The following is a 25,770-nucleotide window of genomic DNA, read 5'->3' as shown; positions in this document are numbered from 1 at the left end:
CCCTAGTTTTCTTCCATCTATCACCCCAGCAGTGCTCTGAATTCGAAGGTGCTTTGGTTTTATACTTTGAGCATCTGACGTTCCTGAAGCAGTTCTAGCAACCTTTTAGCATATTTTTAAGCTGAGGTGCATTATGTCCTTTTCATTGGTGAAGAATACATAGATATTAGATTAATTGTCCCAGGTTTCTTACAACACCAGAAAAGCAGGACCAAAGCGCAGATTTCCTGAGTCACAGAGCAGGAGCAGTGAGTGCCATCCCTTAGATCCAGACAGTGTAGAAGGACAAGGATCAAGTATCTGACATCAGGAAGAAAGGAGAACTTTGTGAGCTAAAGACATCTTAAAATGTGAACTCACCTCAAGAGGGTTTCCACTTCTTGATTTGAATGCTAGAAGCTACAGTTGCAAAGATGATTCTAGCCAGCAGTCTGAAAATACTCAATACAGAAAGGAACTTGAGCGTGAGTTTGTTTGTTAGGCTTGAGAAAGGCTTTAATAAGAATGAGTGAATGATGATTTCTGAAATGCTTTTTGTGTGGTTAAGTTTGGGCAGATTGTTTGTGGGGGTGGAAGAGGCGATGTATAGGATAGTGATAAGTACAGCTCTGAAATGAAAGCAACCACCCGCCAAATTGCTGCTAGGCAGAATGAGGGTAGGTGACAGGATGGGATGAGGGAGGATGGTGAGGGAAGGGTTTTATTACTAAAACTGCATTTCCCCCTGGCTTTCTACTCAAAACCAATACTGGCTAGGATTAGCTTTTTTATTTTGCCTTTGCCTGGTACAAACATCACCCTTGGACAGTTTCAACCTAGATAGTTCCTTTTTTTGTGATGTTGTAAGTAAATACAAATTGGATCAGGTAGTAGCAAAAGTCAAGCAAGTCTATTAATAATGGATGCTAGAGAGAAGGGGGCTGAGGTGAAAATACGAGCCAACATGTAATTAATGTACTCCCCCATCCCTTCTGGTCAGTGTTAGAAGCAGCAGGACCAGCTGAGAGAATTAGGAACACTGAAAGTCAGCTCCCAGGGCTGAGCTGCTCCCCAGCTGTCTATTTGCAAGGGCAAAGGTTTGCTATAATGCCTTTTGTTTACAAACTGGGCACAAGTCCAGGCTCTGCTGTTGCTTAGATTCAAATCTCCCACCACGTTTTGTGGAAAACAGGTAGACGTGCTGAACATGCCTGCAAATCTGGGATCCTTAGGAGGCTTAGGGAGAGAATGCCTCATTTGGGAATCCTGTTCAGACAGATCACACACTGTTAGGACAAAGGTTCTTTTGGACATGCCCAGAAGTGGATCTTGAGATACCTTGGGAACACAAGTATTTAAATTGGCATGTGTGTGTGGGTAGGGAGCAGGAAAGCAGGAACTTTGAGAATGCTGATTTTAAACAGATCTGTGAATGCCTGAAGCCAGTGTAAGAACCAAAGTCCTTTAGTAAAGCTATTCCTCTCTCTGCACATTTCATTTCTCCATCGATAAAAGGGGAACAACACACTTTCCCTATCCCTACTTTGCATGTTGCATAAATATGTTACAATTGTGTTATCTGCAGATATTAGGAAAAGAAGCATAACAAGATTCCTTGCCTGATGTAATGTTTTCTTTTAATTCATTAATTCCTCTCAAGGAATGTGCTAAAATTCCCTTCTATTTTCTTCTGAAAATGAAGTACAAACATGTCACAGCAGCTTTTTTTCATTTTGCACTACTATTAATGACAAGGTATTGCTTCCCTTTTATAGGAATTACCTCTGTTCTCCATAAGAGGAGAACAAGAAGTTTAAAAAAGATACTTAGATGGTCACATCTCTAACAGGGAGACTATGCAAGGATTTTAGCGATTAGGGAAAGGCAAAATATTCTTTAGTGTACAGAAGTAGCAGTTCTGGATTTCTTCCTCAAGGAAAAAATTGTCTTAGAAGAAGCAATAAATCTGAATTTAGGGAAAGGGAAAGATTGAGAGAAAAATGCTTTGATTAGTTCAAGAGGGAAGATTTTTGCCCTAACTCCCTGTGCTTTGGGAGAAGAAAAAAAGGGGGGAGAGGAAGGGAATTCATTGTGCTCCTAAACACAGCCCTATTTTATTTTGGGAACAACAGCTAGATGCAGCCTCAGTCGGATCTTTACTTCTTCTTACTATATTTACAACTGTCACCTCTAGTTTACATTTAAAGGTCTGGACATGAACAGCCAGTAGAAGGGCAGAATCCACCAAGCAGAAAAGAAAAACTTCTCTTAAACTACATGATACACTTGAAATGAAATTACAACATTTCACATTTCCAGTGCCACTTCTACCCATGCCATTACCTGGAGTTCTCATCATCTACCCCATAGGAATGGTAGTTGCACTTTTGCAGATTTTGCACTGCTGCAGTCTGTCTGACTCCATAAATATATGAGGATAGATGGTTTATTACCTTATAAATCAACAAAGACATCAGAGTGTTATCAGTCTATAGGAACAAGACATAAATGTGTCAAAATATATAGCCAATTTTTTATACATAGCTGTGAAGTATTGCCCTCAGGACTTGAAGTTAACTTAATTGCGAAACAGCTTTCAAATCCTGCAAAAAGTAGAGAGTGACATCAAACAATTTGCCAAGCAAAAGAAACTATTGAGCCTGAAGCTATGTTAAGGTGAATGTTCATTATGCTTTCTGCCCATGAACTTTTGAGTTACTTTTCCAGTGAACCTGAATGGTAAGAACCCAGATGTATTACCTCCATCAGGCTTGTAAATGACCCTTGCTGCTGCTACAAGTTCTTAATGACCAGTTTAGTATTTAAGCACCACAGGGAAATGCCAAGGCCAACAGAAACATTGAAAAACTGGTTGTCAAGTGAGCCTGTAGGATTGCTGCATGCCTGTAATTTATGATGTACACTTTTAATTACTTTTTGGAAAGAAAACCTTAATATAGTTGGAGCAGCTGTAGAAGTGCTGTCAGAAAATGCTCAACATTCCAGATTAATTGAAGAAGCATCTGTGATCCCCCTTTCACCATCAATCACTGGAGAATCTGTTCTGCCACTGTATGGTTCATTAATGGGGGAGCCCGATGTCACTGCGAGAAGTGAGCACATAATACAAATATTCACAACCTTCACCTTATTTTTTTTATCTGACCCCTATTGTCTAGTTCCTCCAGTTGTTTTTGCATAACTGAGATTACTTTCTAACCCCCCACACATGGCTAGCATAGCATCAGTTATGTACTAGGATGTTAACCTGCACTTTCAATACTTTTTCCAGCAGTTTCCTTAATGGAGTCAGGGGACCATAGCAGCACCAGCAGAAAACTATGTGGTAGCAGCAGAAAAAGAAACACACAACCAGGATGAGACTTTGGGAGCACTTAGGCTATTTCAAGGTGTCTTCTCAGGAGACATTCAAGACTCTAATCCCCAGATATGCTCTAGTGGGTAAATAACACATGGAGTGACTTAAGTAAATATCCCTACACCAGAACTTTAATTTCCTTGTAGATTTCCTTCCATCAGTAGTTTATTTTAGGCACAAAAGTAAAAGGGAAGCCTCATCAGAAAGGTGAGCAAAATTTTTATCATCCTTAAGGGGTCACTCATATCTTACTGCCTGGCTTCTAAAAAAATGGCTTTAGTTTGCTCTGGAACCCAGAGGAAGTTTGCAGACTTTCAGGTAACACATGCCTGTATGGTGTCAGCTTGTGCATTTCTGATGTAACCTACTTTTATGAATGGACAAATACACACAAATATTTGTAGTTGTCTTTAGTTTGTGAAAAAAAATTAAAAAAAAAAAAAGCTTAGAAATTGCAGATAAGATTTAAAAGCTATATATAATGAAGGCTTGCCAATGTGTTGTTTGTTTAAGGAGCATTGCAGCTACTGATCATGAGCCAACAGATGCACGGAAATCATTTCCTTGCTTCGACGAGCCCAACAAAAAGGCAACTTACACCATAACTATCATCCATCAAGACACGTACCAAGTACTCTCAAACATGCCAGTACAGGTATGTATTTCCCAACATTTCTGCCTAAGTGGAATGGTTCTGTAAAGTCACTGGAAAGATACCATGGATTTCAAGGTCCTTGTGCATTCAGACTCTACCACCCAGACACTGTAAATCTAATGCTTAATAAATACTCTATAAAACAGGACTGGTCAGTTGTTTAGGACTTCCAGTGGTCCACCAGTGCACAACATGGCAATACAGAGCCAAATCTAAACCAGAAATGAAACGTCTCTTTTGTCTTTAGCAAGCTGGTCCTCTACTCAGATATTCTAGATAAGTATACTCTACTAACTATAAATGGGTAAGGGCAGGTTCTTAAGTCAAACAAAGTGGACTATGAGAAGGAGTACTCTGGAAGACAGCTGATTCTCAGATGAGAAGTATAAAATAATCACTGAAACTATATAATGTTCCAAAGCAAAACTCTGCTGACTACAATCTAATGGCAAAAAGTCTAGGTTTATTATTTTTAATAATACAGGGTCTGAAAGCCCATCTGTGAGCTCATGGGTGTGGACACTTGTCAGTTCACCATGACTGTAATTTCTGAAATAATCTATTTCTGGACCTGGTGGGTCAAATTCCAAGTTTTATAGGAAATTCAATGGCATTAATTATCTATCTCTGGGCCCTTTGTAGGAAAATGGAATGGCATTCAGCTGAGAGAGCTTCTAATGAATAGTTTAACTGAATGTGTAGTGCAACGTATAATTTCTAATGAATATGTTCTGAAGTGGGAGATTAAGTGCCAAGTTAAAAAAAAAAAAAAAAAAAAAAAAGAAAAAAAAAAAAAAGAGCATCCAGCCTCCAGGCTGTTGATATTTGCATCTTTCCAGTCACTCCCTCACCCAGAAAGCAAAGATCTGCTTTACTGTGTATTGTTTTATTTAAAGAATTTCTCAAACCTTAACTATCCCCTAGCAATACAGCTGAGACAACTGTTACCAGTCTGACCCAGCTGCCTCTTAGACCCTTTGCAAATTTAAAGCTCTGACCTATTCTTACTAAAAATACTTCTGTATATCAAAGAGCACTGGGCACTTTGATAAAAAACTCATGAAAGAAGAGTGTTTGCTGTATCTTTCCTCACACACCTCAGGTAAGTGAAGATACTGGCAAGGAAGGTGAGAGGATAAGACTAGATGTTATCAAGATTTAGTGGGGTTTGAGATTTACTTTACACTTTTTCATGTGGACCTTGCCTCTAGTATGGACATACAAGAAATAAGCTTTCAAAGGGCTACCTGTCACTTGTTAATTAATTGCTAAAATCCAAGTACAGGTGGGAAAATGTAGACTATGCTGTGGTCATATTCAAGTTTTACTACAGGATGATTGCAGGACATGTTTTCATCTGATATGTTCACAAGGTCACTACCTTCGTTCTTGGTAGTGAAAGATCTCTGGGAAATCTTCTCAATGGATGGAAATGTAACAGTTTGTACATGCAAGGTACATTGTGTGTTACAAGTGTGTAGTAGTTTTGGTGGTGTAGAGCTTTATAATCAACTTCGCAAAATCAACTCAGCAAAATTGGAAATTTGTACATTTAATTTGCATTTTCCCTGAATATTTTTGTTATCTTTTTTTTTTCATTGAAGCTCTGACTTCATTGAAAGAACAAAAGATATCAAAATATCTTCAAAATGAGTAAAATAATAGAAAAGTAGATTGCAAATATCTCTGTGAAAAGGAGTTTGAGAATATATTTGTGAAAAGTTTTTTTTTCTCCTGGAATCCTCTTACCTGCAACATTCATGATCTGTGCTTTTTTAACATTGTATTTATATCAAACAAATCTTTTGAAGTATTGTGTTTCTAGGAGTTTAGTGTCTTTTACATGTTGCTAGCTTTTGTCCTATTCAAGTTAGTAATCTAGTAAAAAGTCCAAAACATTATTAGAATGGCAATACAGATAATGAATAGCAGAAATAAATAGAGGACGTCACATAAAACAAGTTTCAAGTTTGGTCATACAGTTCAATTAAGAGTTAAGGACATTCGGGAAAATGTATTAAACAAAACTATGATCAGCACTAAATCATGATGTACTTTTAAACAATCCACCAATTAGCAGTGCTAATTCATATCTGAATGAGTTCAGGATAGATTAATTAGGCTGGTCTTTATCCTAAGCCATATCTCTGCAATCCCTGACTCCTCTATGATGCATGTATTTCAGAGAGGAGTGTATCCAGTCTCTTCTCTGATCTGTCCAAAGTTATGTTATTTTATGCTACTATTTCAACAACAAAATACACTATTATACACTGGAAAATTCCTGTTGGCAGAATTCCTACGTATGTGAAGGCTTTCAAATCCTTGATGTAAAATTAGAACCAGGTAAACTTCTTTAGTGCAGAAAAGCAAAGTCATATTTAATGTATTGCAGTATTGCAGAAAAAAACATTTTGTCTGTTCTCTTGCCGTCAGCAAGGGGATGCCAGAAGAGGTGAACCTGGAGAGTTAATTTATCATTTCTGTGTAGTTGTAGGCTTCAAGAAATATTGTACCCTCTTCTGCATGTGTTTGCAATTCCAAAAAACAAATTAATTATTTTTCTGTTTCTGCAGGAAACTGTACCGCTGGGTGATGGCTGGAATCGGACAACTTTTGAGAAGTCAGTTCCCATGAGCACCTACTTGGTATGCTTTGCAGTGCACCAGTTTCAGCCAGTAGAGAGAATATCTGCTAGTGGAAAGCCTGTAAGTCCTGTTGTAGCCTAAACATGGTTCAGATTACAGATGTACAATGATTTGCTTTTTTTTTTTTAAATCTCTTTTTATAATACAAACAGGAACATATTTTTCCTTTTCCTATAGCCTAGTTTATATAGCTTACTTTATCAGAATAGGTGCTCACGGTGGTCCTTCTGACCTTGACTACACTTAGTGTTTTGCAGTACTTCCCTGCCCCCTATCTTGGTGAGATTCCAGTCAGTACCTCCCATATAGGCACATGGGTAAGGAAGGAACACTATTTCTCCAACCTAACCCCTGACCTGAGGTCCAGAGTTTGAGGGAAACTGTAAGTCCAGAAGTACAAAAGATTCACAGGCCATGGATACAAATACTTCGCAATTTTCTGTGGGTTAAAAGGTGTTAATCTGTGTACTTGTTGTCTTCCTATTTATAGTCATGGAAAAGTAGGACTACAATACTATGTGCCATTATGTATTGGCTCTAATGCTCATTATTTTATGACAGTGGCTAAAGACAACTGCCCAGTGTAAGCTCTTTACAAGTAAGTATAGAAGTGAAAGTGCCTGCATAACAGGCTGGAAACAGCTGGATATTTGGTAGGTGCCCTAATAAAGTGAGTATGTTTGAATCTGAATCCATAAAATTAAAATAGCTCCTTTGTTTAGATGCAACAGGCAGTTCAATCCAGTTCTCACTTAGATACAAACCTCCTGAAGGTGCAGCTGACCAGGCATGTGGAGACCACAAGACATGCTGAATCACAACCTGAAAGCCTGAAAACAATTGGCCCCTCAACATAAACGCCTTATTTAGTCTAAACCTAGTCTGGGTTGCTCAACCCACTGTTAATTTTCATTGGTTTACATCTTTTTTTCACCTGAGACAGAGGATGAACCCAGGGCTGTGTGCTCTTACTGCTTCCTCTTCCACCAATGGACAGGGAATCTAGAGCTAACCCCAGCCAAACCACTGGTCCTCTAGCAAGGAAGCTCTTCCTGAGTTTCTCTATCTGAAAAAAACTTCACAAATCCTTCCCTACCTATGTCTGTCCACTGATGTGAAAATCTGCCTTGTATAGATCTCCAAAGTGCTGATCCCAAATCTCAGCGAAGACTTCCTGGTGCAGCGCCGTGCTGAGGCCCCTTCCCCTCCGTCCTTGCTAGTGTCATGCTGTATGCTTACATTATTTCTTGACAAATAACTAAGGCTAAATTACACTTAGGCAAGCAAATGGAGCCCGGGTTGAGATAGCAATGCAATATTCTTAGATCCCTGCTGTTTGGCTGAGTAATTTGCAAAACAGGAGAGTGTTTTAGGCCACTCAGCCACACAATTTTGTCAACCAGATGCTCTCCAGTGCAGCTGCTCCTTTCATTATCAGGGACAGGACTTTGGTTATTTGGCCTCGATAGATATTCTCTAGAGTTTAGTTATTCTAAGAGTTGGAATTTATGCCTCTTTTGTAGAACATTGTGTGGTAGATTAAAAAAAAAGGTGCTGAAGATGTATGCAAAGCTCTGCTTTCTAGATGCAAAAGTTAACATTCTCTGTTGTCCCTGTCCCGCTCCAGAGTATGGCTCTAAGGACATTATTTGGGATTTTTCCCCCAAGCAAAACACTAAAGCACACAATGATCCTGACTGTAGCTTTTCTAAGTAGAAGCAAGTGTTCACTGAAATGTAGTAATTAGTGTGCGTGTTTGTAGAAGCAGGGGTACTCATGTCAGTGCAGAGGTTGCTTGAAGAAACTAATTCAGACCTTGATTACTACCTATTTTATTAATACTATTCAGTACACAATGTCTGAGGACTTGCCTGCACTGGAAAACTTGGTTAAGTGAGGTTAAAATCATAACTGTTTCCTTTTTCTCAGCATGGCCATTGTTTAATCAATATAAACTATATGTGTAAGACTGTTTTAAATTCAGGGAGCCACGTACCTCCATCACTAAAAATTACCTTTTCCGCAGGAAAACAAGGCTATATTTAGAGTTTTTAATCCGACGTTTAGAAGTCCTTCTCCTAATCAAACAGTTTATTTCCAAAAGCTTTGAAGCCCAGCCAAGAAAGGAGGTATTTAGATTCACTGACTGCTGAAAAGAACATTCCACAGTTTGTTGTATATATTGCTAGCAATGAATCCCTCATTCAACATAAAGTATCTGTGTGAGCAATATATTGCTTTCTTAAACAGCAGCAACACAGTACAGCTCACATGACATGGAAAATTGTTTAAAAGACTGTCATTCACTCTGAAAACCATTGCCCTAACAAAGACATTAATGGAAGGAATAGTGGGAAATGCACCTGCAGCTGGAAATGATGCTCCTGAGCTGTCTACCTGTCAGGTACCAAGTGTCTGGTTTGGAAAATTGCAGAGGAGATTTTACAGATTAAACCCAAAGTCAGTTCTAGTGCATGCTGGAGGTTTTGGAAACCATTAATATGGATCAGCTAGGGGACCAAAGACTGCTAAATTGGGTAAAGAGCTTACTGAAGTGGAAATTGCAGACTGTAATTGCATACTGACCCTGAGGGAAATGCCTTGGCTGGAATGGATTCTCAATTGAATTTCATAAGCTTTTATTGTTTTGTTTTGGGTTTTTTTTTCATTCCAGCTTTATTTCTGATCACTTTCCCATCCTCCTCTCTTGTTGGAGGAAGTGTAATTTCATGGTATTGAAATCAATGCATTATCAGGCTCCAAGAGGGCTCCTAGAGTAGGCTGTCTCCTTTGCTCAGTTGTGACCCTAAACTCCTGGCTGTAAGACAGCATTGAGGAGTAAACAAGCCACAACAAGACAGCCAGAAGAATGTGGACCATTAATAGGAGAAGCAGAGTCTGCAAAATGAGATGGATCGGTTTTCCTGAAGCCAGGAACTTTATTCCATGTAAAGATCTCTTACTTTCCACACTGGAGATTTTGGGGGATAGTGAAGAAAGCAGCCTACAGTTCCTACCAGTGGACATTCCAGCACCATGGCTCTGCCCTGGGGCAGAGATTTGTGTGAGATTTGGGACAAAGAGATCAAGGGAAAGACCCTTGAAAGTTTCCATAAATTCTTAAGGCAAATTTTGTCTTCACAGTGTGGAAATAACATTCCAAAAGGATTTTTCAAGCTATAGGCCACCTCATTATGGTTATGGGTGCCTCTAGTCCTCCAGGGCTTGAGGTTTCCTATTGCTTGACAGTAAGAGACAAAGCAGTCCCAGGCACCAATCCTTAGGGATGGAAAGGTCAGCACTAAGGCACCGTTTTTTGCGTTCAAGGAAAAAAAATGCTCAGAGTGGAACACAGAAATGGTGACTCATCATACACAGGGCTGCAAAACATGCCAGTTTTCCTGGACCTGCCTGGTGGGAAAAGAGAGAGCTGATTTCTGATTGGGATTTCCACAGGTACAGCAGCCCATCAGGCACCACAGCTGTGACTGGATGCCTGTATGGCCAGAGGTCCTGGGCAAATGGCCACTCAACTTGTATGGGCCAGCATGTCTGGAAAGAGTTACAGATCTAGTAAAACCACTGTCTTCAGAGGTGGTTCTGAGGTCTTCAAACATACAAGAACAAGATGAAATTATGATGACACTAGTTAAGTTAGGAAGAAATTGAAGAAACTAAGGCATTCTGGGCTTCAGACAAATTTCAGGACAGTTGTGTTCCTAAAGATTGTCCTGATGGGATCAGTCCAGATTAATGAGCTGCTCAGAAAAAAAATAATTATTCCTTTTGGTTGTGCTTACCCAGGCTTCCTTGGGAAAACCAGGCCTTGGGGAAAGAGACATTGGATTGTATCCGGGCCCCACTCCAAGCCTGGCCACTGTGAGCTTCTGGACATGGATCTTGCTGGTTTTACAATTTAGGCATATTGTGGAAAACATGCACAGATTATGCTAACTTGGTCTCCTTTATGCATAACACTTGAAAAACTTTGTTGAATAAATGTGTTAGGGAGCAAAATTCACTGTTTCAAACAGCCTCTTAGAGAAAACTTGCAGTGGCATAGGTCAGTATCTTAAAAGATTTTTCAATGCTTGCCACCTTCTAATTTCATTAAACTGAACTCTGCCCTAATTGTCTCTCTCTATTTTACAGCTAAGAGTTTATGCCCAGCCCCAGCAAAACGACACGGCGAAATATGCAGCAGATGTAACAAAAACTGTATTTGACTTCTTTGAAGATTACTTTAATTTGAGCTATTCTCTTCCAAAACTAGGTGATTATTTATACTTTTTCATGTTGTTAATTCACTGTCATGGTTAAGTTTCTCATATGGGTCTCTGTGCTTTGATGGAAAACATCATCAAAGCATTTGTTGCTAACCGCTTATACTATGTCAGGATGTTTTAAAACTGTACCAGTGTAGTCCAAGATGTGATTGAAGGACTGCTCCTGGGATGGTTACTTTCAAGTGTCTTGTGAAGAAACAGGGGAAACACTAGTGTCATCAACAAAGGAACATCATGAGCTAAAATAGAGCCAGAAGATGTTTGAGAAAAATATGTATCACTTCCATGGGAACTTCTGGACAAAAGTCAGCAGTAAGATAAGTGAAGATGTAAGCTGCCAGAGAGTATGTCATACTATTTCTTAACCTTAGTGCAAAGTGGGTATATGTCCACAGATGAATGTGCTCCAGCATATAATTTGTAGTTTCTACTGCTGGGCTAAATAAAGACTCAGAGCTAAACAAGAGTGGGCATGCTATCAAATTTAGCCCATGGTTACAAAACAAAGAAAAAGTAGTGCAGTTGGGTAACCTTTAGCTTGGGCCATCTGGACTCTGGATCTGATTTGTGCAGTTTGAACTAATAAATTTGGGAATGTAATCAGAGTTTTGGAAATGCTCCCTCCTAAGGTCTCTGAATAGGTAGTTCAATTAGCTTCATTAACTTAAAAGGATGGAAAAACATTAACTACAAACAGGTTAAGGCAATGTAACAGGGTTAAAAATAACCCAACAAACCCAAAAGTTTGAAGATGATCAACAGTGTTATGCAAACCTTTTATTGGCTATTCATACATGGACTTATCAAGCCAGTCTGTATTACTTCAACAACAGATTTTTACCTCCTCCTTTCAAAACATCATCTAAGTTTACTATAAATATTTGTTTGCATTTTCAATGATAAGTGAATCAGGGAAACCAGTACAATATGTTCACACACTGGTCTTCAATAATAATTGGGACTATATTTCACTAATGCTTTATATTCAAACTTTTATTTCCATAAAATCCTGATGACTTCACCACATCAGTGTATGGATAGGGGCCTGTCTGTGCTACAGGGTGGACTGGTAACCCCAGCACAGCAGTATCAAAGAGCAGATGCTCTTATAGATTTCATACTGTCTACTTGTTGGATCACAAATCTTGACTTACTATGTTGTTCCTTCAGTATTAGAAGTAATCTAGATCAAACCTGATGAATAAAATATATTTCTACATAATTTTATTTATTTTTTTGTTTTGTATTTCACATTGATTTATGGCTTCTGGCATTGCATTTCTCCTTGTCATCCTCATTTGGACTGTTAGTGAAGCCCTTGACAGACTATCCGCTTTGATTCTGTAATCAAGTTGTCTAAATTAAAAGAAGTAATTCTTGTCTTCTGTTAGGGTGAAGTGAGGGTTGTTTGTTCTATTCAGTTTTAAGTCCATCTGTACTTTTTCACTAACCCACATACAAAGGCAGTAGTTGTTATTTGCAGAAGAAAATGCCAGTCCAATTGAGTCTGAAATTTTCATTTAAAGCCATATTGATTACTGACCATAAATGAGTGACCCCCACAAATTGCCAGGAGTAGAGGCAGATGCTGTTCACTGCACAGGGGATTTACCTCAGTTAACATTGTCAATAAATATTTTTAATACAGCAGTGTGACAAACAATGACATGCCTCATTATGTTACAGATAGTTTCAGGAGGTTTACTGCGTACAGCACATCTCCAGACAATACTATTAAATTCTGGAGCCAAAGTAATGTATAATATACACACTCCCAGGAGGTGGCATAACATCACCTCGCAGGACAGATCCTCAGCTAGTGCAACTGATCCTACTAGCACTATCAATCTCTGCAGAGCCAGAGTGCCTCCTGTCAGCTGCCTGCTTCTTAAACACAGGTTACAGACTGCAGTGCACAGCACTAACCCAGGGCCAAAACCAGTAAGCGAAACAGATTGTGAATATGCAGAAAGAGGACAAGCTAAGTGGCTTAAAAGATACAGTGGTAACCATGTTCTTTCTTTCAATGCAGATAAAATAGCGATTCCAGATTTTGGGACAGGTGCTATGGAGAACTGGGGGCTGATCACGTACAGAGAAACCAACCTGCTCTATGATCCCAATGAGTCAGCCACTTCCAACAAACAGAGAGTAGCTGCTGTGATAGCCCATGAGCTCGTTCATCAGGTACATTTTAGCACATGATTCATTTATAGTGCTTCAAATGTGTAGTTGCAACATTTTAATCTTGAAAATAGTGCCACTAACTCTGTCTTGGCATCTTCAAAGTGTGCTCACAATCTGGTTGCAAAACATGGTGTTTAAAAGTTCCCCATTCTATCTTTAAAGTACCAAAACTACTGTCTTTGAATTTCTCTCAGGAAGTTAGATGCTTGGGTCCAGACTGTGAGCCAGCTTATGAAAATCTGTCTGAAATGTCTTAAAGGAGCTTATTTGCATGTGCAGATGTCTCTTTTGAGCAAGCAAATAGGGACAACTATACACTGCGGAAGGCAGTCTGAAAACATATCCTTACAAGCACAAATCATCAAATCAAGAGGAAGAAACTAGTATTTTCAGTGGCACACAATTAGCAATCATTAGCAATCTCCCTAGTAATGTGTAATTTTATTATAAAAGTGATGTTTTAACACAAGGCCCAAATTCCTATTTAAACTCCAGAATTAGAATAATCTTCATCTAGCAAGAGGAAGAAACAGATGCATGTTCTATGTGGAGATGCAACATACTGAGATGTACCTTTACCACTTAGCTAACATTGCATTTTTCAACGTTTATAATTGCAGTGGTTTGGAAATACTGTGACCATGGACTGGTGGGATGACCTGTGGTTAAATGAAGGGTTTGCCAGTTATTTTGAGTTCCTGGGAGTAAATGCTACAGAAGGAGATTGGCAAATGGTAATTATTTTTGTCTTGTGGAGGGTAGGTGGGGCTGGGGGGAGTATCTTCTTTCAAAACTAAAATTAAACAAGGACAATTAAAGTATATACATAAAAAAAAATAACATAGTCAGTGCAACATAAAGAAAAAGGTGGTTTAAGCTTTTCCACCTACCTATTTTATAGTCTGAAACTACTTAAAGTAAACTTTGTAAAGGTTTACTCTGCAGAGAAGAGTAATTATTTTTTAACAAATGAGTTAAGTGTTTGTTTATTATAATGGCAATTAAAACCTACTTGGATTCTGGACAGAGCCCTAGAGATTTTGCGAGGTTGTTTAAAGGTCTGGCTCTGGAAGATGGAGATTCAGCTTTCTTTATTTAGTTAGGTCGTAGTGTCTCTATACCAGACTTGTCTTAGGAACGTCATCTGACCTAGTGAGGGTTTGGAACCTGGGCCTGTCTCCACAGCTTGAGCTATGTGTCAGATCCCCCATTCAGCTAACATTGTTGGTGTCATTTCAAATGCTCCAAGTCAGACCATCTCTATTCTGCACAGTGTAAAAATAGGTAGTGATAGTGGATGGTCCACAGCAGTAATTGTGCAGCAAAAGCAACTCGAGCCACTTTAGGGGGTTACAAAGAGGGTAACCATAAATACCCAATACACTCTGAGGAATGACAACAGTGTGTGAATAAGGGAAGGTTTCTTGCTTTCTCCTTCCTCCTCTCCCAAAGAGAAGTGGTGCATAGCACACATATTTCCCCCAGCTCTCCAGGTGTAATGAGATTCTGGCTACCAGAAAATACATAACATATGCCAGTGGAAGGAAGCAGGGTGAGTTTTACATAGGCTGAACCTGTTGTCAAACTAGCCTCTGAGACTAGTGAGTTTAGAAGCAGGCAGTGCTTATTTAGTGCCTCCCCTGCCTCTCTCCCTGCTCCTCATAAATATCTCTTTTCATCCATGTTATGTGAGGCTGAGAAAAAAAAATCATTCCTGAGTCACATTTTCTATGCTTTGAAGTAGAGGATCTGTTGTGCTAACTCCATAAGAAAAAAATTAATTACTAATCCTAAAATTTAATCTATGGTTTTTTTCTATCTAGACAACATGTTCACTTAAAATCTAGAGCTATTTCAGTGTTATCATTCTAGTGAGTATTAGAAGAGAAAAGATAAATAGAAATTTAGTCTTTTTTGGTCAATATTCAGTAGGAAATCCAGGGATTTTGACTTAATCTTTTCTTTAAATTATGATCACTTAAAAAAAATAATTATAAATCTCTCTATGGGGAACCCTGCCTCCTCCCTCCCTCCTTCTCTTCCTCTCCAGCTCCGTTTTTGCAAGAAGAGCCCATAATGCATTGCAGATATTGTTACACTGCTGAAATTGGTAACAAAGTCTTCTTTTTTTGCTTAACATGGGGGTTTTCTGTTATGATACACATGGGAAAACAGGATTAGCAAAAAGCAATTTATCTTAGGGAAAAAACGTATCCCTCACCTCTCAGACATAAAGTAAGCAGCAGCTCAAGTCACTTCTTTTGTGATAGGCTTGCCTTTGTTTCTATTCTAACTTCTTCTCTTTCTCAGCTTGAACAGGTTTTAATTGAGGATGTGCTTCCTGTAATGAAGGATGACTCTCTGCTGTCCTCCCACCCAATTGTGGTCAGCGTGTCATCTCCAGCTGAAATAACCTCTGTGTTTGATGGGATATCCTACAGTAAGGTAGGACCTCCTCCTGTTGTGACTTTGGATGCAAATACAGTGGAATGCAAAGGCTAGGGACAGTAGATAAAAGTTAAGGGAGCTCATAATCATAAATCCTAACCCACTTGGGCTGTGTCTGTGTGCATCTTTTATCTGGGACATTCCCAGTCTGGGACATTCCCAACTATTGTCAGTGATGAATTAGTCAGAAGTGACTGTGAGAGAAGCAGTGCAGCCAGACCCTCAGCCAGCCACTGTGTGCCATGCAAACCTGCTCATGGCATGCAGAGATGCAGGGAAGTTACAGTGTCAACAGCTTCTGCTACCAGAGTTGACGGTTTTAAAATTATGCTAAACCAGATACTAAGTACATCCCTCTTCCATCACCTCATGTGCTGATACAGCACAATTATATCAAGCCTCATAATTTAACGCAAGGGCAGATGATACTAGGGTAGATGTCCAGGCATCCTCTCTCTCAATTCTCCATCACACCTTTGGAGCTTCCTCAAAACTCCTATTTTGAGGAAGCAAGGAAGGAGAACAAGCAGTAAAAATGAGAAAATAACTTTTGTCTCATGTTGCTTACAATATCCCTGCCACCTTAGCAAAGATGGGCTATACCAGCTTCTATTGGCATTGCCCCTAAACTGGAAGATAAGTCAGCTCTAGATTTCACTGAGAGCTGAAGAGCTCAGGACAAACTTGGAGTACAGTAGTCTATAGTCCAGGAGGTGGTAGAAGACATGCCATTAGATATTTGACATGGATTTTGCTCATCCTGGGGCTGTCTCTGTGAGTGGTGGTGGGTTCTGTGCCTACAAAAGCTCTCTAAGGAGCCAGCTGGAACTGAGTGGAAGAATATACTGGGTCTGTTTTAGCAGAAAGATGCTGGGATGCTGGTGCCAACCAGCTGCTGTTGTAACCAGGGGGCACAAAGGCCTTCCTGAACCCACAGCATCTGAAAGTATTAGCTGTCTGGGGCAGTAGCCAGGAGCTCAGCACTTGTGGAAAAGTGCTTTGATGTCCAGAGCACTAGAGAGGCCAGCAGTCATGCTGAGGGTCACCACTTTGATGTGGTCATCAGGATCCAGGCTAAGAGGCAGAAGACAGCTCCTGTCTCTCCACATCAGATACATCCCAAGCCATCTCATCCTTAGACAAGGAACAAAACAGATCTCCCCCAGACGTTCCAGTATCTAACCAGGGTGTCTATTGACTCAAGTGCTCTCACAGCACTGTTATTTTTTTTCTAGTTATTTTTTTCAGTGCATTAAGAGACAAGTCTAAAGAAGTACAGAAGGGAACAACCCTGTCCCTCTTCTCTTTTACCACCATATATGCCACCAAGGTGAAGGAGGAACTGGGACTCTGCTCACTCCTTCTTTAACCAGCCATCTCCCATGTTGCTTCTGACCTTGATACACCGTGTTTGTGTTGACAGCTTCCTGTATGACTCTGTCAGTGTTTCCTACCTATTGCCATAATAAGTTTCCTCTGAACACACAAAATCTGCCGTTATTAATTCCTGCTTGTTGCTTTCCCTCCAACCCTCATTATCAGCTAAACCTCCAACCCTCCAACCCTCATTATCATATAAAGTATGTATTGCATTGACTTTAGCTATGCTAGAGTCTGTAGCCATAGGTATTACTTTTATTAGCTTGACCCAATACATCCATTTCCATCAGTTTTCTGTTTTCAACTGTTAAATCCTCTGTCCAGCAATATGACCAGTATTTATTGCATCATAAGTGCCTCACAGTCTAATCATAAACCATGGGAAAACCTGAATTGTGTAACACTGTTCTTAAATCAAGCTAACAAAAATAAAATTTAAAAAAATAAAAACTAAATCAAATACTTTGGGACAAAATGTATTTTATTGGTGAGCTAAGCAAGAGACACTTTTCCATAGTCTCAAAAAACAATGGAGAAAAAAAATCCTAGTTTCTACTAATTTCTTTGTGCCTAGATAGTTGCTACATGAACTCATTTTTTTTTTTTTATTTTTTTTTAAGTGAAAACACTTGAGGACTTGTGTATTGTTTGAGAACAGTATGCTTGAGATATAATTTGGCTTGGGATATAATTTGGATTGAATGAGAAAGTCTTTGCATAGATTTAGCTCAAATTATTGTTGGCATTTACATACAAATGTGGAACAAAATTAGCTTGTTTCTTTTTGGCTTTATTTTGGCTTCTCTTTTGCATTTTTGTTATAAAAACAATAGCCTTGTGATAATATTAATCACTAAACAAAGCATAATTTGGAATACTCTTAATTCATTTTACCAGAACAATTACAGGGCTTATACAATTCTAAAACTCTAATGAATTGCCTGGGGTTCTGTGGAGTCATTGCAATGTTTTCTGTAAGGGAAACTCTAATTGCCATATGATCAGTAAGGCCTTACGCACCTAGGAAAGCTGTACTAGAGTAGACCTGGTGACTACACAATGAATGTATATAATTTTTTTAATCTGCTCTTAAAAAGTAATTGCATCTCACCTCTTTTCCAGTTTAATCCCCTCTCTTAGTTTGAAAGATTGTATTAAAGCAGCAATGAGATTTTTTGTCTTTGGAGTTCAACCATTGATTACCTTGTCAGAAAACATAGATAAGTTCTGCTAGAAATTTACTCTTGGACTCCCACATTTTTTGATTAAACCTTCCATATTCTACCACATACAATACTGTCATATACTTGGCAATTACTACAACTCTCTAGAAGTTACGTGGGTGTTGATAAAAGACTCGCCCCCACATCACCATCAGACAAGGCCAGCTATTCACATCAAGGCCACTTTCCTGAACCTCCCCAAACAGCTGAAAGAAAGGAAAGGTATGAAAGGTATGAAAACAGTGGAGTTCCTATAACCAGTGATTTTTTCAGGATGAGGTTTTCTCAAATGCAGTCCATCATGGACTACATTGAAGCAACGAGAGTACAGGAAAGAGACTGAAAAGCAGTAGTGGAAGATGTAAGGGGCTAACTGTATGTTGCAGTTTAAGGCAAAAAAAATCTTTGCTGTTCCCAAATGCATGCACAAGTGCATATCTCTACTCTGACTTTCAATATAAATATGAGGGGATGGTCTTTGAGCAGTAATATTAGATCAAAAGTGGCTGAATTATAGACAAAATTGAGGAACTGAGGTACCCTAGTACGTACAAGTGGCCCTATGATCACTATTAATCATAAGCAGCCTTATGATTACCACTAATGGACATTTATTACAAATTTTACTCAATTGTTTTTGAGATATTTCATGGCAAACACATTAAATTACTGCATCAGAGAAGAATAACCTGCTGACCACCTTGACTCTGTAGCAAAATCTGGAAAGCAGTCTGAGGCATATCAGTCCCTCTGCCATGACTTATACAGTCAAGTTGTTATTCTCAGACATGTAAATAGGGGAGACAGTATTTCCTGAGGCTACAGATATCATTCTTATTTTCATGGGACAACTGGATTTTTAAACCATTCATAGCATTAGGCTCTCAGCTGCCCTTTGATTTAGTTCAGAAAATTAAAACATGCTAATCCTAAAATCGTATTTTGTGTTTTAGATTGGGTTTGCACTGCTTTTGGTTTTCATTATTTTGTGCCCAATCTGTTCTTTGTTCCACATGACTCTTGTATTTTTCTCTCCTGTCTTCCCTTTGTTTCTTTCTTCTTTCATGCTCCTAACTGATGTTTTTCTTTTTCTGTGACACCTGAGTAAGTAACTTATCTGCTCCGAATTCTACACTGCTTCAGAGGCCAAAGCTCTTACACCAGTCCTCAACAAAGCTCATTCTGAAACTTGCAATGTCATCCCCAAAATGCAAACCCCAGACTTGCAGCATTTTTGGAGTTCCGTACCTGTTGGGCATTCAGCAGAAGTCACTTCCTCTATCAGGCTGTGCTGCTGAATGGGGCTAGTTCCCCAGCTGCTCCCACCCGTGTTCAAAAATGACACAGGGAGCCCCGCTTACATGAACTGGCACAGCCAGACAGTAACCCCAGCAGCAGGGCTCAGCTGGCACAGCTGAACTTGGAAACAGGCATCTGATCACAGCTTAAAGACCAACTCTCACATCCGTTAAGCTCCAGCAAGCAGGCATGCCATGCCACAAAGGAACTAGAAAAAATATTTCCTTAGTCAGATGAATGGTATCTATTTTTGCCTTATAAAATATTGATTGACATACCGCTTTTTAGATTAATAGAAATCCAGTCTTGGAGCAGTATGGAATGACCTTCTTCCCTTTTCCTTTGTCCTCAGGGTGCATCGATCCTCCGAATGATTCAAGACTGGATTACACCAGAACTCTTCCGGAAAGGCTGCCAGGTAATGGTGGCAACAAAGCATGCCACAGATGTAGCCCCTCCTCTTGTGACAGTAGCAAAGCCATTATTCACAAAGTGAATATCAGAGATTCTGGTATCAGTAGCAAAAGTATTTGATTAATTTCAGTACTGACTGGGCAATATCTAGAGGAAGAAGTTTCACACTTGCACAGACGCAAGGATGTGAGCTGCCGGAAGATTTGATAGCTTGCCAGCGAGGACCTAAATTCATGATAGCTTTTAGTGGAGAAACCTCCACCCTACTGCTACCCTATCATCATCTAGGTTTCTTCATTCAGTTTTGTGAAGCTTCATGTGGCCACAGTCTTCCAACCCATTCAAGCCTGCTATGCAGGGACAATCTTAAATCTTACAAGCTCCTCCACATCATGAGTCTTGATGCTGGGACACCCAGTCCTAGAGGGCCAGGATAATGGGGAGTAGAAAAGAGAGATGTTGCATAGTTCATAGTCCTTTCTCATGAATGAAAAAATATGACCCTACAAAACTATGGAAAGAAAAAATGCAAGAAAGGAACCCTTCGAGAAAGAGACAGGTTATCTGTCCTTTCCTCTGAGCCAACATCTGTCATCTCTGAAGAGTTACAGAGCAGATTTAGCACATTTGTTGTTACCTCCTTTTCTCCAGAAAAGCCCATTTATGGGCCAGTACAAGACAGTTTTTCTTTCCTTTATTTTCCCTTTCATATATTCAATCAGGACAGGTCTACAAGATGGGAAAAGACAGCCATCTTGTCTGTAAGAGACTGATTATTCCCCTCAGAGCTTTCAAGAACATTAAAGTAGGTAGCTGTGGCTACCAGTGAAACAAACAGCACCATCTACTGACTAGATATCACCAGGATCCAGATAACAGGATAGGAAAGCACTCGCTCAGCAGGGTGGTAAAACACAGTAAAGGAATAATGTTAATGAGGTGCAAGCACTTAGCCAAATACTGTTATTCCTTGTAATAGTAATTTGATTGCAACTTAGAGGTGACCAGACTTTCTTACTTCCATTCTGAGTTCACAGCTAGTGAAATCTGAAAAAACTTCCTTTTCCTAAAAACATCTTACATTAGACAGAATTTTGTGAATGGTATGCTGATGTCCACTCAAACAAAATACAAATAACTCTTCAAGAACAAATGTATCTCATACTAACAAGTCACGCTGGAAAGTGCTGACTTCTAGCATTACAGGGTACACTGGAAAACAAAGGAAGTTCATCAGCTAAATATTGATCCATTTAACCTCCTACTCACAATACTACCACTCATGGGTAGATGTGCTGTACAACTAGTTCTATTTGAACATGTGTGTTATTTTCATAGGCAAAGAAAGGTAATGCTGGTAGCATTTTCACAGTCTTCTATTTCTCTCTAGGCATATTTGAAGAAATACCAATTTCAGAATGCCAAAACACAACAATTTTGGGAAGCCCTAGAAGAGGTATGTTTTGCAACCCAAACCCTTGCTAAGAAATGTTTCATATCTGCTCTGCTGATTTCAGTTTCCCAAAATGTTTATATTCTGTACCTCTTCTGCCAGAGAGAGATCACAAGCTAGGTAGCCCCCCAGTATTTTCCAAGACATCTTATTTCTAGCAAATATATATTTCCTCTTTTTTTTTTTTTTTTTTTTTTTTTTTTTTGGTTGGCATAAGACTGTGGGAATGGAATTAGAAACAAGAAAGGAGGCCTTGCTAAAAACCAGCCTGCTACTGAAACATTCCCCCTGCTCATTTCATGGGTGAAAAGGCCCCTTATCCACCACACACATGCACTCCCTGCTCTCCCTTACCTGTACCAAGGTTTAGCTGTTTGAAAGATCTCAACAGTTTTTATTCCCAAGCAATTTTGGTGGTTATCTCTGTCTCTAGCTTCTGATTTCCAGTTGGGTCATTCTCTATGCCATTTTATGTTCTTTCCTTTTCCTTGTGGCTGGGCTGTTTCTTTCCATCTGTCTCATTACACCCAAAAGCTCATCTGCGTACTACCAGGTTCATCCCCTGATGATATTTCCTTGCCTTCCACCGCTGTGGAAACTAACACAGCCCCAGCTACACTTTGTGCATCCTTTCAAGTCCCCATGATCTGCTTGGTGCCAGACTTTTTCCTGCTCTCTCTGGTGCTCTACATCTTCACACCATCTACCTCATCAGAAGAAGGAAATAGTGATCCTAGCTCACACCCCTCACAGTTGGCAGTCTGGAGAAGCAGTGGCAGCTTTCTTCAGCTCCTGTCTCTAGGATAGAAGTTCATGGTCCACAGAATGGATCAAACTTTACATTAGTGCAGCTGCTGGTGGTTAATACTGGCTCCTCCTTCACGCTTAAAACCAGCACACTGCAAGGAGACTTCTGGCTTTGAAAAGCCTCTTTATGTTCTTTCTGTCTTGTTTGGCTAATTCCTAAAAAAAAATAATATTAAAAACTAGAGAGATCTTAGAGCAGGCAAGGGGCCTCAAAGGTTCCTCAGTATTTCTTGTCCATGTTATTGGACAGTCTCCTGCCCACATGCTTCTCATTTCCTCTATGTTCAACTTTCCAGCTCATTCTTTCTTTCAATGACACACACTGTAAAATGATATTACGGAGTATTTTTTTGTACTGAACTTGCTCTTTTCTCTTCCCCTTTCTGCTCTCCTTCCTCTCAATATCAGAGATTTTTAAATTTTTTTCCCTCCTTGGACTGAATTTGCTTTTTCACTGCACTCTTATCCTATTGTTTATAGGCAAGTAACAAACCTGTGAGGGAAGTCATGGACACATGGACTAGGCAGATGGGCTACCCTGTTTTAGAGATGGGAGATAATTCAGTATTCATACAGAAACGTTTTCTCTTGGATCCAAATGCAGATGCTTCTCATCCTCCTTCTGATCTTGGGTAAGTTCCTGCTGTAAATGTCTATCTAAAACAGGTAGAAATACTGGACAGATACTCTCTCTGACTGGCATACATGTAGAGAGTGTTACACCCATTCTTGCTAAGATTACTCACAGCATTTTGTTTTAAAAAGAAAGCAGCAGGAAGTTAGATACAAGTATTTCAAATTTAGGACAGCATCAGCCCATTGTCTCAGGGTTTCATTTTCAAACAGCCAAGTAAAATGGTGTAGGGTCTCTCAGAAGATCTTACGATTCTGAAAACAACTCAAGTGATCACTGAAGTAATCTGTTGAACCACTGCAAATTATAATTTGCTACACTAAGAAACACTGACATGAAATTGATTCTGGCCAGAATCAGATACCATGATCCAGATACTTTATACCATGATAATATATTTCTTTTCCTATATGGAATAGGATCTATAATATATCACAAGGTCTTCACATAGAGTACAGAGTCTTCTCTACATGTCTTAAAACCATGAATTATTACAAAACAGCTAGTCATGTATAAATGTTATTAATCCTCACCAAGAGCTATTTTTTCCTATTTAACTTAGGTCAGTATTGCTTGATTTTATCCATCTGAAAGATAGTTATCTAGTCAAAATTAGCCATCTTGGGCTCTTATTTGGCCAGTCAGCTGCAGACATTCATCTACCCTATTCAAGACAGATGGGATAGCAAACAGGAGAATACCTGTTAATTAACAGATTACTAACCTAATGGGAGATAAACCCTACCTTTGGGTTAGTGGACCTGTACAGAAAAGCAGCTCAGCTGCATCATCACGTTAACCAGCTGAATAAGTGTTCAGAGCTGGCATTGTGTACATTCTTAGCCAGCCCCAAGTCAACACAACTCTGCTAATATTTCAGAGAAAGAGATTCAACTTCACCCATGTTAGGAAGGTTTCTTTTCTTGAACTAATCCAATGCAATTAAACCAGTAAAACATGCCTTTATGAACTAGAACTAAATCTACCCAAGTACAATTTTCCACTAGCTTCTACTAGTTATTTTAATACAAAGAGCAAGAACAAGGAGAATATGAAGAAGCAGTTGTGGCCACTTTATTTCATTCTGACCAAAAAGAAAAAGCTTGATGAATGAGAAGGCTCATGGTATTGGCAGTTTTGGGTAGGGATCAGGAGAGATGCCATGAGATAATTACCCACGTATCTGCAATGCTGTATTTCTCCCAACATAAGCAGAAAAGTATGCAAACTTTTGAAGCCATTCTAGATGCAAACCACAGCACTGTGTCATCTGAAGAGTGGTGTTACAAGTTATTCAGGCAAAAATACTTCTTTGCATTAAAAATTGTTATTTATTGCACTATGCTCTGAGGCAGCAGACTCAGGAATCTTACTTTTTCTTGGCTTCAAGATTTACAATACAGTGCCATTTGTCATTTCTTGCGTAGAAATCCCAGCACTGTTTCTACTTAAACTTCTCAAGAAGCTGAGCTGTGTGCTGCCACGGCTATTTTAAGGCCAGTTTGGATGAGGTTTTGTGCAACCTGATCTAGTGGTAGGGTTCCCTGCTCATGGCAGGAGGGTTGGATCTTGATGATCTTTAAGGTCCCTTCCAACCTTAATGATTCTATGATTCTACGATTCTGTTCACAAAGTGAGAGGGTAATTTGTTTCTGAATATGTAGTTTTTATAAATTACTTAAAAATAAAATCAGAAATCCATGCCATAATGCTTAAAAGTGAACCCACTGGAAATGAATACCTCCTCATTCCACTCTCACAGATGGGGATGAGTAATCTGAAGGGATCCTACCCCCGATGAACCTGACCTATTTCACGTCCAGATGCAGGTTTCTGATTTAAGCAGTCACAACTCTAGGCCTTGTGTAGGCTTTATTCCCTGAACCCTGCAGGGTTAGTCTCCTGAACTTTCTGCTTGTTTCAAGCTTGTTTGGCTTGAAGGAGTCTTCTTCTGCATGCTGAAACTAATAAGAAATAGACATTCCAAACCTTAAGCTCTTAAAATAGTACTGCTGGGCAAATATGTAGCTACAGCATAGCATGTCAGGAATATGTCTTGAAGAAGGAAAATAGGCTGAAAAAGGCAAGAGGTCCTAGTGACTGTATCACAGTGGTTGCTTAAGCTCGTTCACTTTTTTGATCTGTAAAAAAGGTTTCATAATACTTAACCACTTAGGTCAGCATTGCAAAGATTAATTGGTGTCTGCACAAAGCTCTAGACACATCAACACTGACACCAACCATCCACATATAACCATCCACATCTTTTACTAAATTGCTTTGTACCCTGCTATATTATTATCTGAGATGACGTGAAGATACAGGGCTGCATATTCCAGAGCAGTGGCCATAAGCTACACAGTATAGCACAATGGAAATTCATTAATGTGATCTCTCTCTAATTATGGGTAATTATTACCCTCTCCAGCACACGGAATCACCAACAGGTTAAGATTGCATTCAGAAGGACATGAGCCTAGCAGTTCCATTGATTTTTCAAAAGAAACAAACAAAAAAAGCCCAGATAAATTGCACAGTCTTCAGACTTAACTTTAGGCACATAATTAACACAGCACCATTTTAACTTGCCTAATACATCAACTTTGGACACTGGTCAAAAACTTACTCCACTCCCTTGCTCAGTCCACCAGATACATTTTGAGAACTATTGACACATACAAAGTAGTAAAAGGAGCTATTGCTATTCCCCATCTCTAGAGCATGAACGTGCTCAGAAACTTCAGGGAATTTTGCTTTTCAGGGAACATAACTGCCAGAATCCTACCACACCAGTGGCTGATATTTTGTTGCTTGAATAGAGCGTCATAGCACAGAAACATCTTTAGAACACTGAAAAGTAATGGTACAATGCTGTGTTCTGTTACAAGGGATATTTTGTAAATGTACATGTACCTAAGCACACAGTGGGTTTCATAAAAAAGACGTAAGCATTAAAGAAACTTAAAAAACACATTGGT

At 39.3% G+C, this 25,770-nt stretch overlaps 1 protein-coding gene across 1 annotated transcript in view; it reads left to right on the top strand.

The window, feature by feature from the left end:
• Nucleotides 1–25,770, top strand: part of ENPEP (glutamyl aminopeptidase (aminopeptidase A)) — a 35,116-nt gene that overhangs the window by 2,010 nt on the left and 7,336 nt on the right. Inside the window, exons 2-11 of the mRNA XM_010008967.1 lie at nucleotides 3,872–4,013; nucleotides 6,590–6,721; nucleotides 10,814–10,934; nucleotides 12,980–13,134; nucleotides 13,755–13,868; nucleotides 15,445–15,579; nucleotides 19,837–19,902; nucleotides 21,289–21,354; nucleotides 22,639–22,790; nucleotides 25,147–25,153. Coding sequence (XP_010007269.1) covers nucleotides 3,872–4,013; nucleotides 6,590–6,721; nucleotides 10,814–10,934; nucleotides 12,980–13,134; nucleotides 13,755–13,868; nucleotides 15,445–15,579; nucleotides 19,837–19,902; nucleotides 21,289–21,354; nucleotides 22,639–22,790; nucleotides 25,147–25,153 — 1,090 coding nt within the window. The remainder of the gene's footprint in view (nucleotides 1–3,871; nucleotides 4,014–6,589; nucleotides 6,722–10,813; nucleotides 10,935–12,979; nucleotides 13,135–13,754; nucleotides 13,869–15,444; nucleotides 15,580–19,836; nucleotides 19,903–21,288; nucleotides 21,355–22,638; nucleotides 22,791–25,146; nucleotides 25,154–25,770) is intronic.

Source organism: Chaetura pelagica, unplaced genomic scaffold (assembly GCF_000747805.2).
Source record: "Chaetura pelagica isolate M959 unplaced genomic scaffold, ChaPel_1.0 scaffold221, whole genome shotgun sequence".
In the NCBI taxonomy this organism is placed as follows: Eukaryota; Metazoa; Chordata; class Aves; order Apodiformes; family Apodidae; genus Chaetura; species Chaetura pelagica.
Note: the sequence above shows the minus strand (reverse complement) of the source record. Positions and strands in the feature narration are given on the sequence as shown.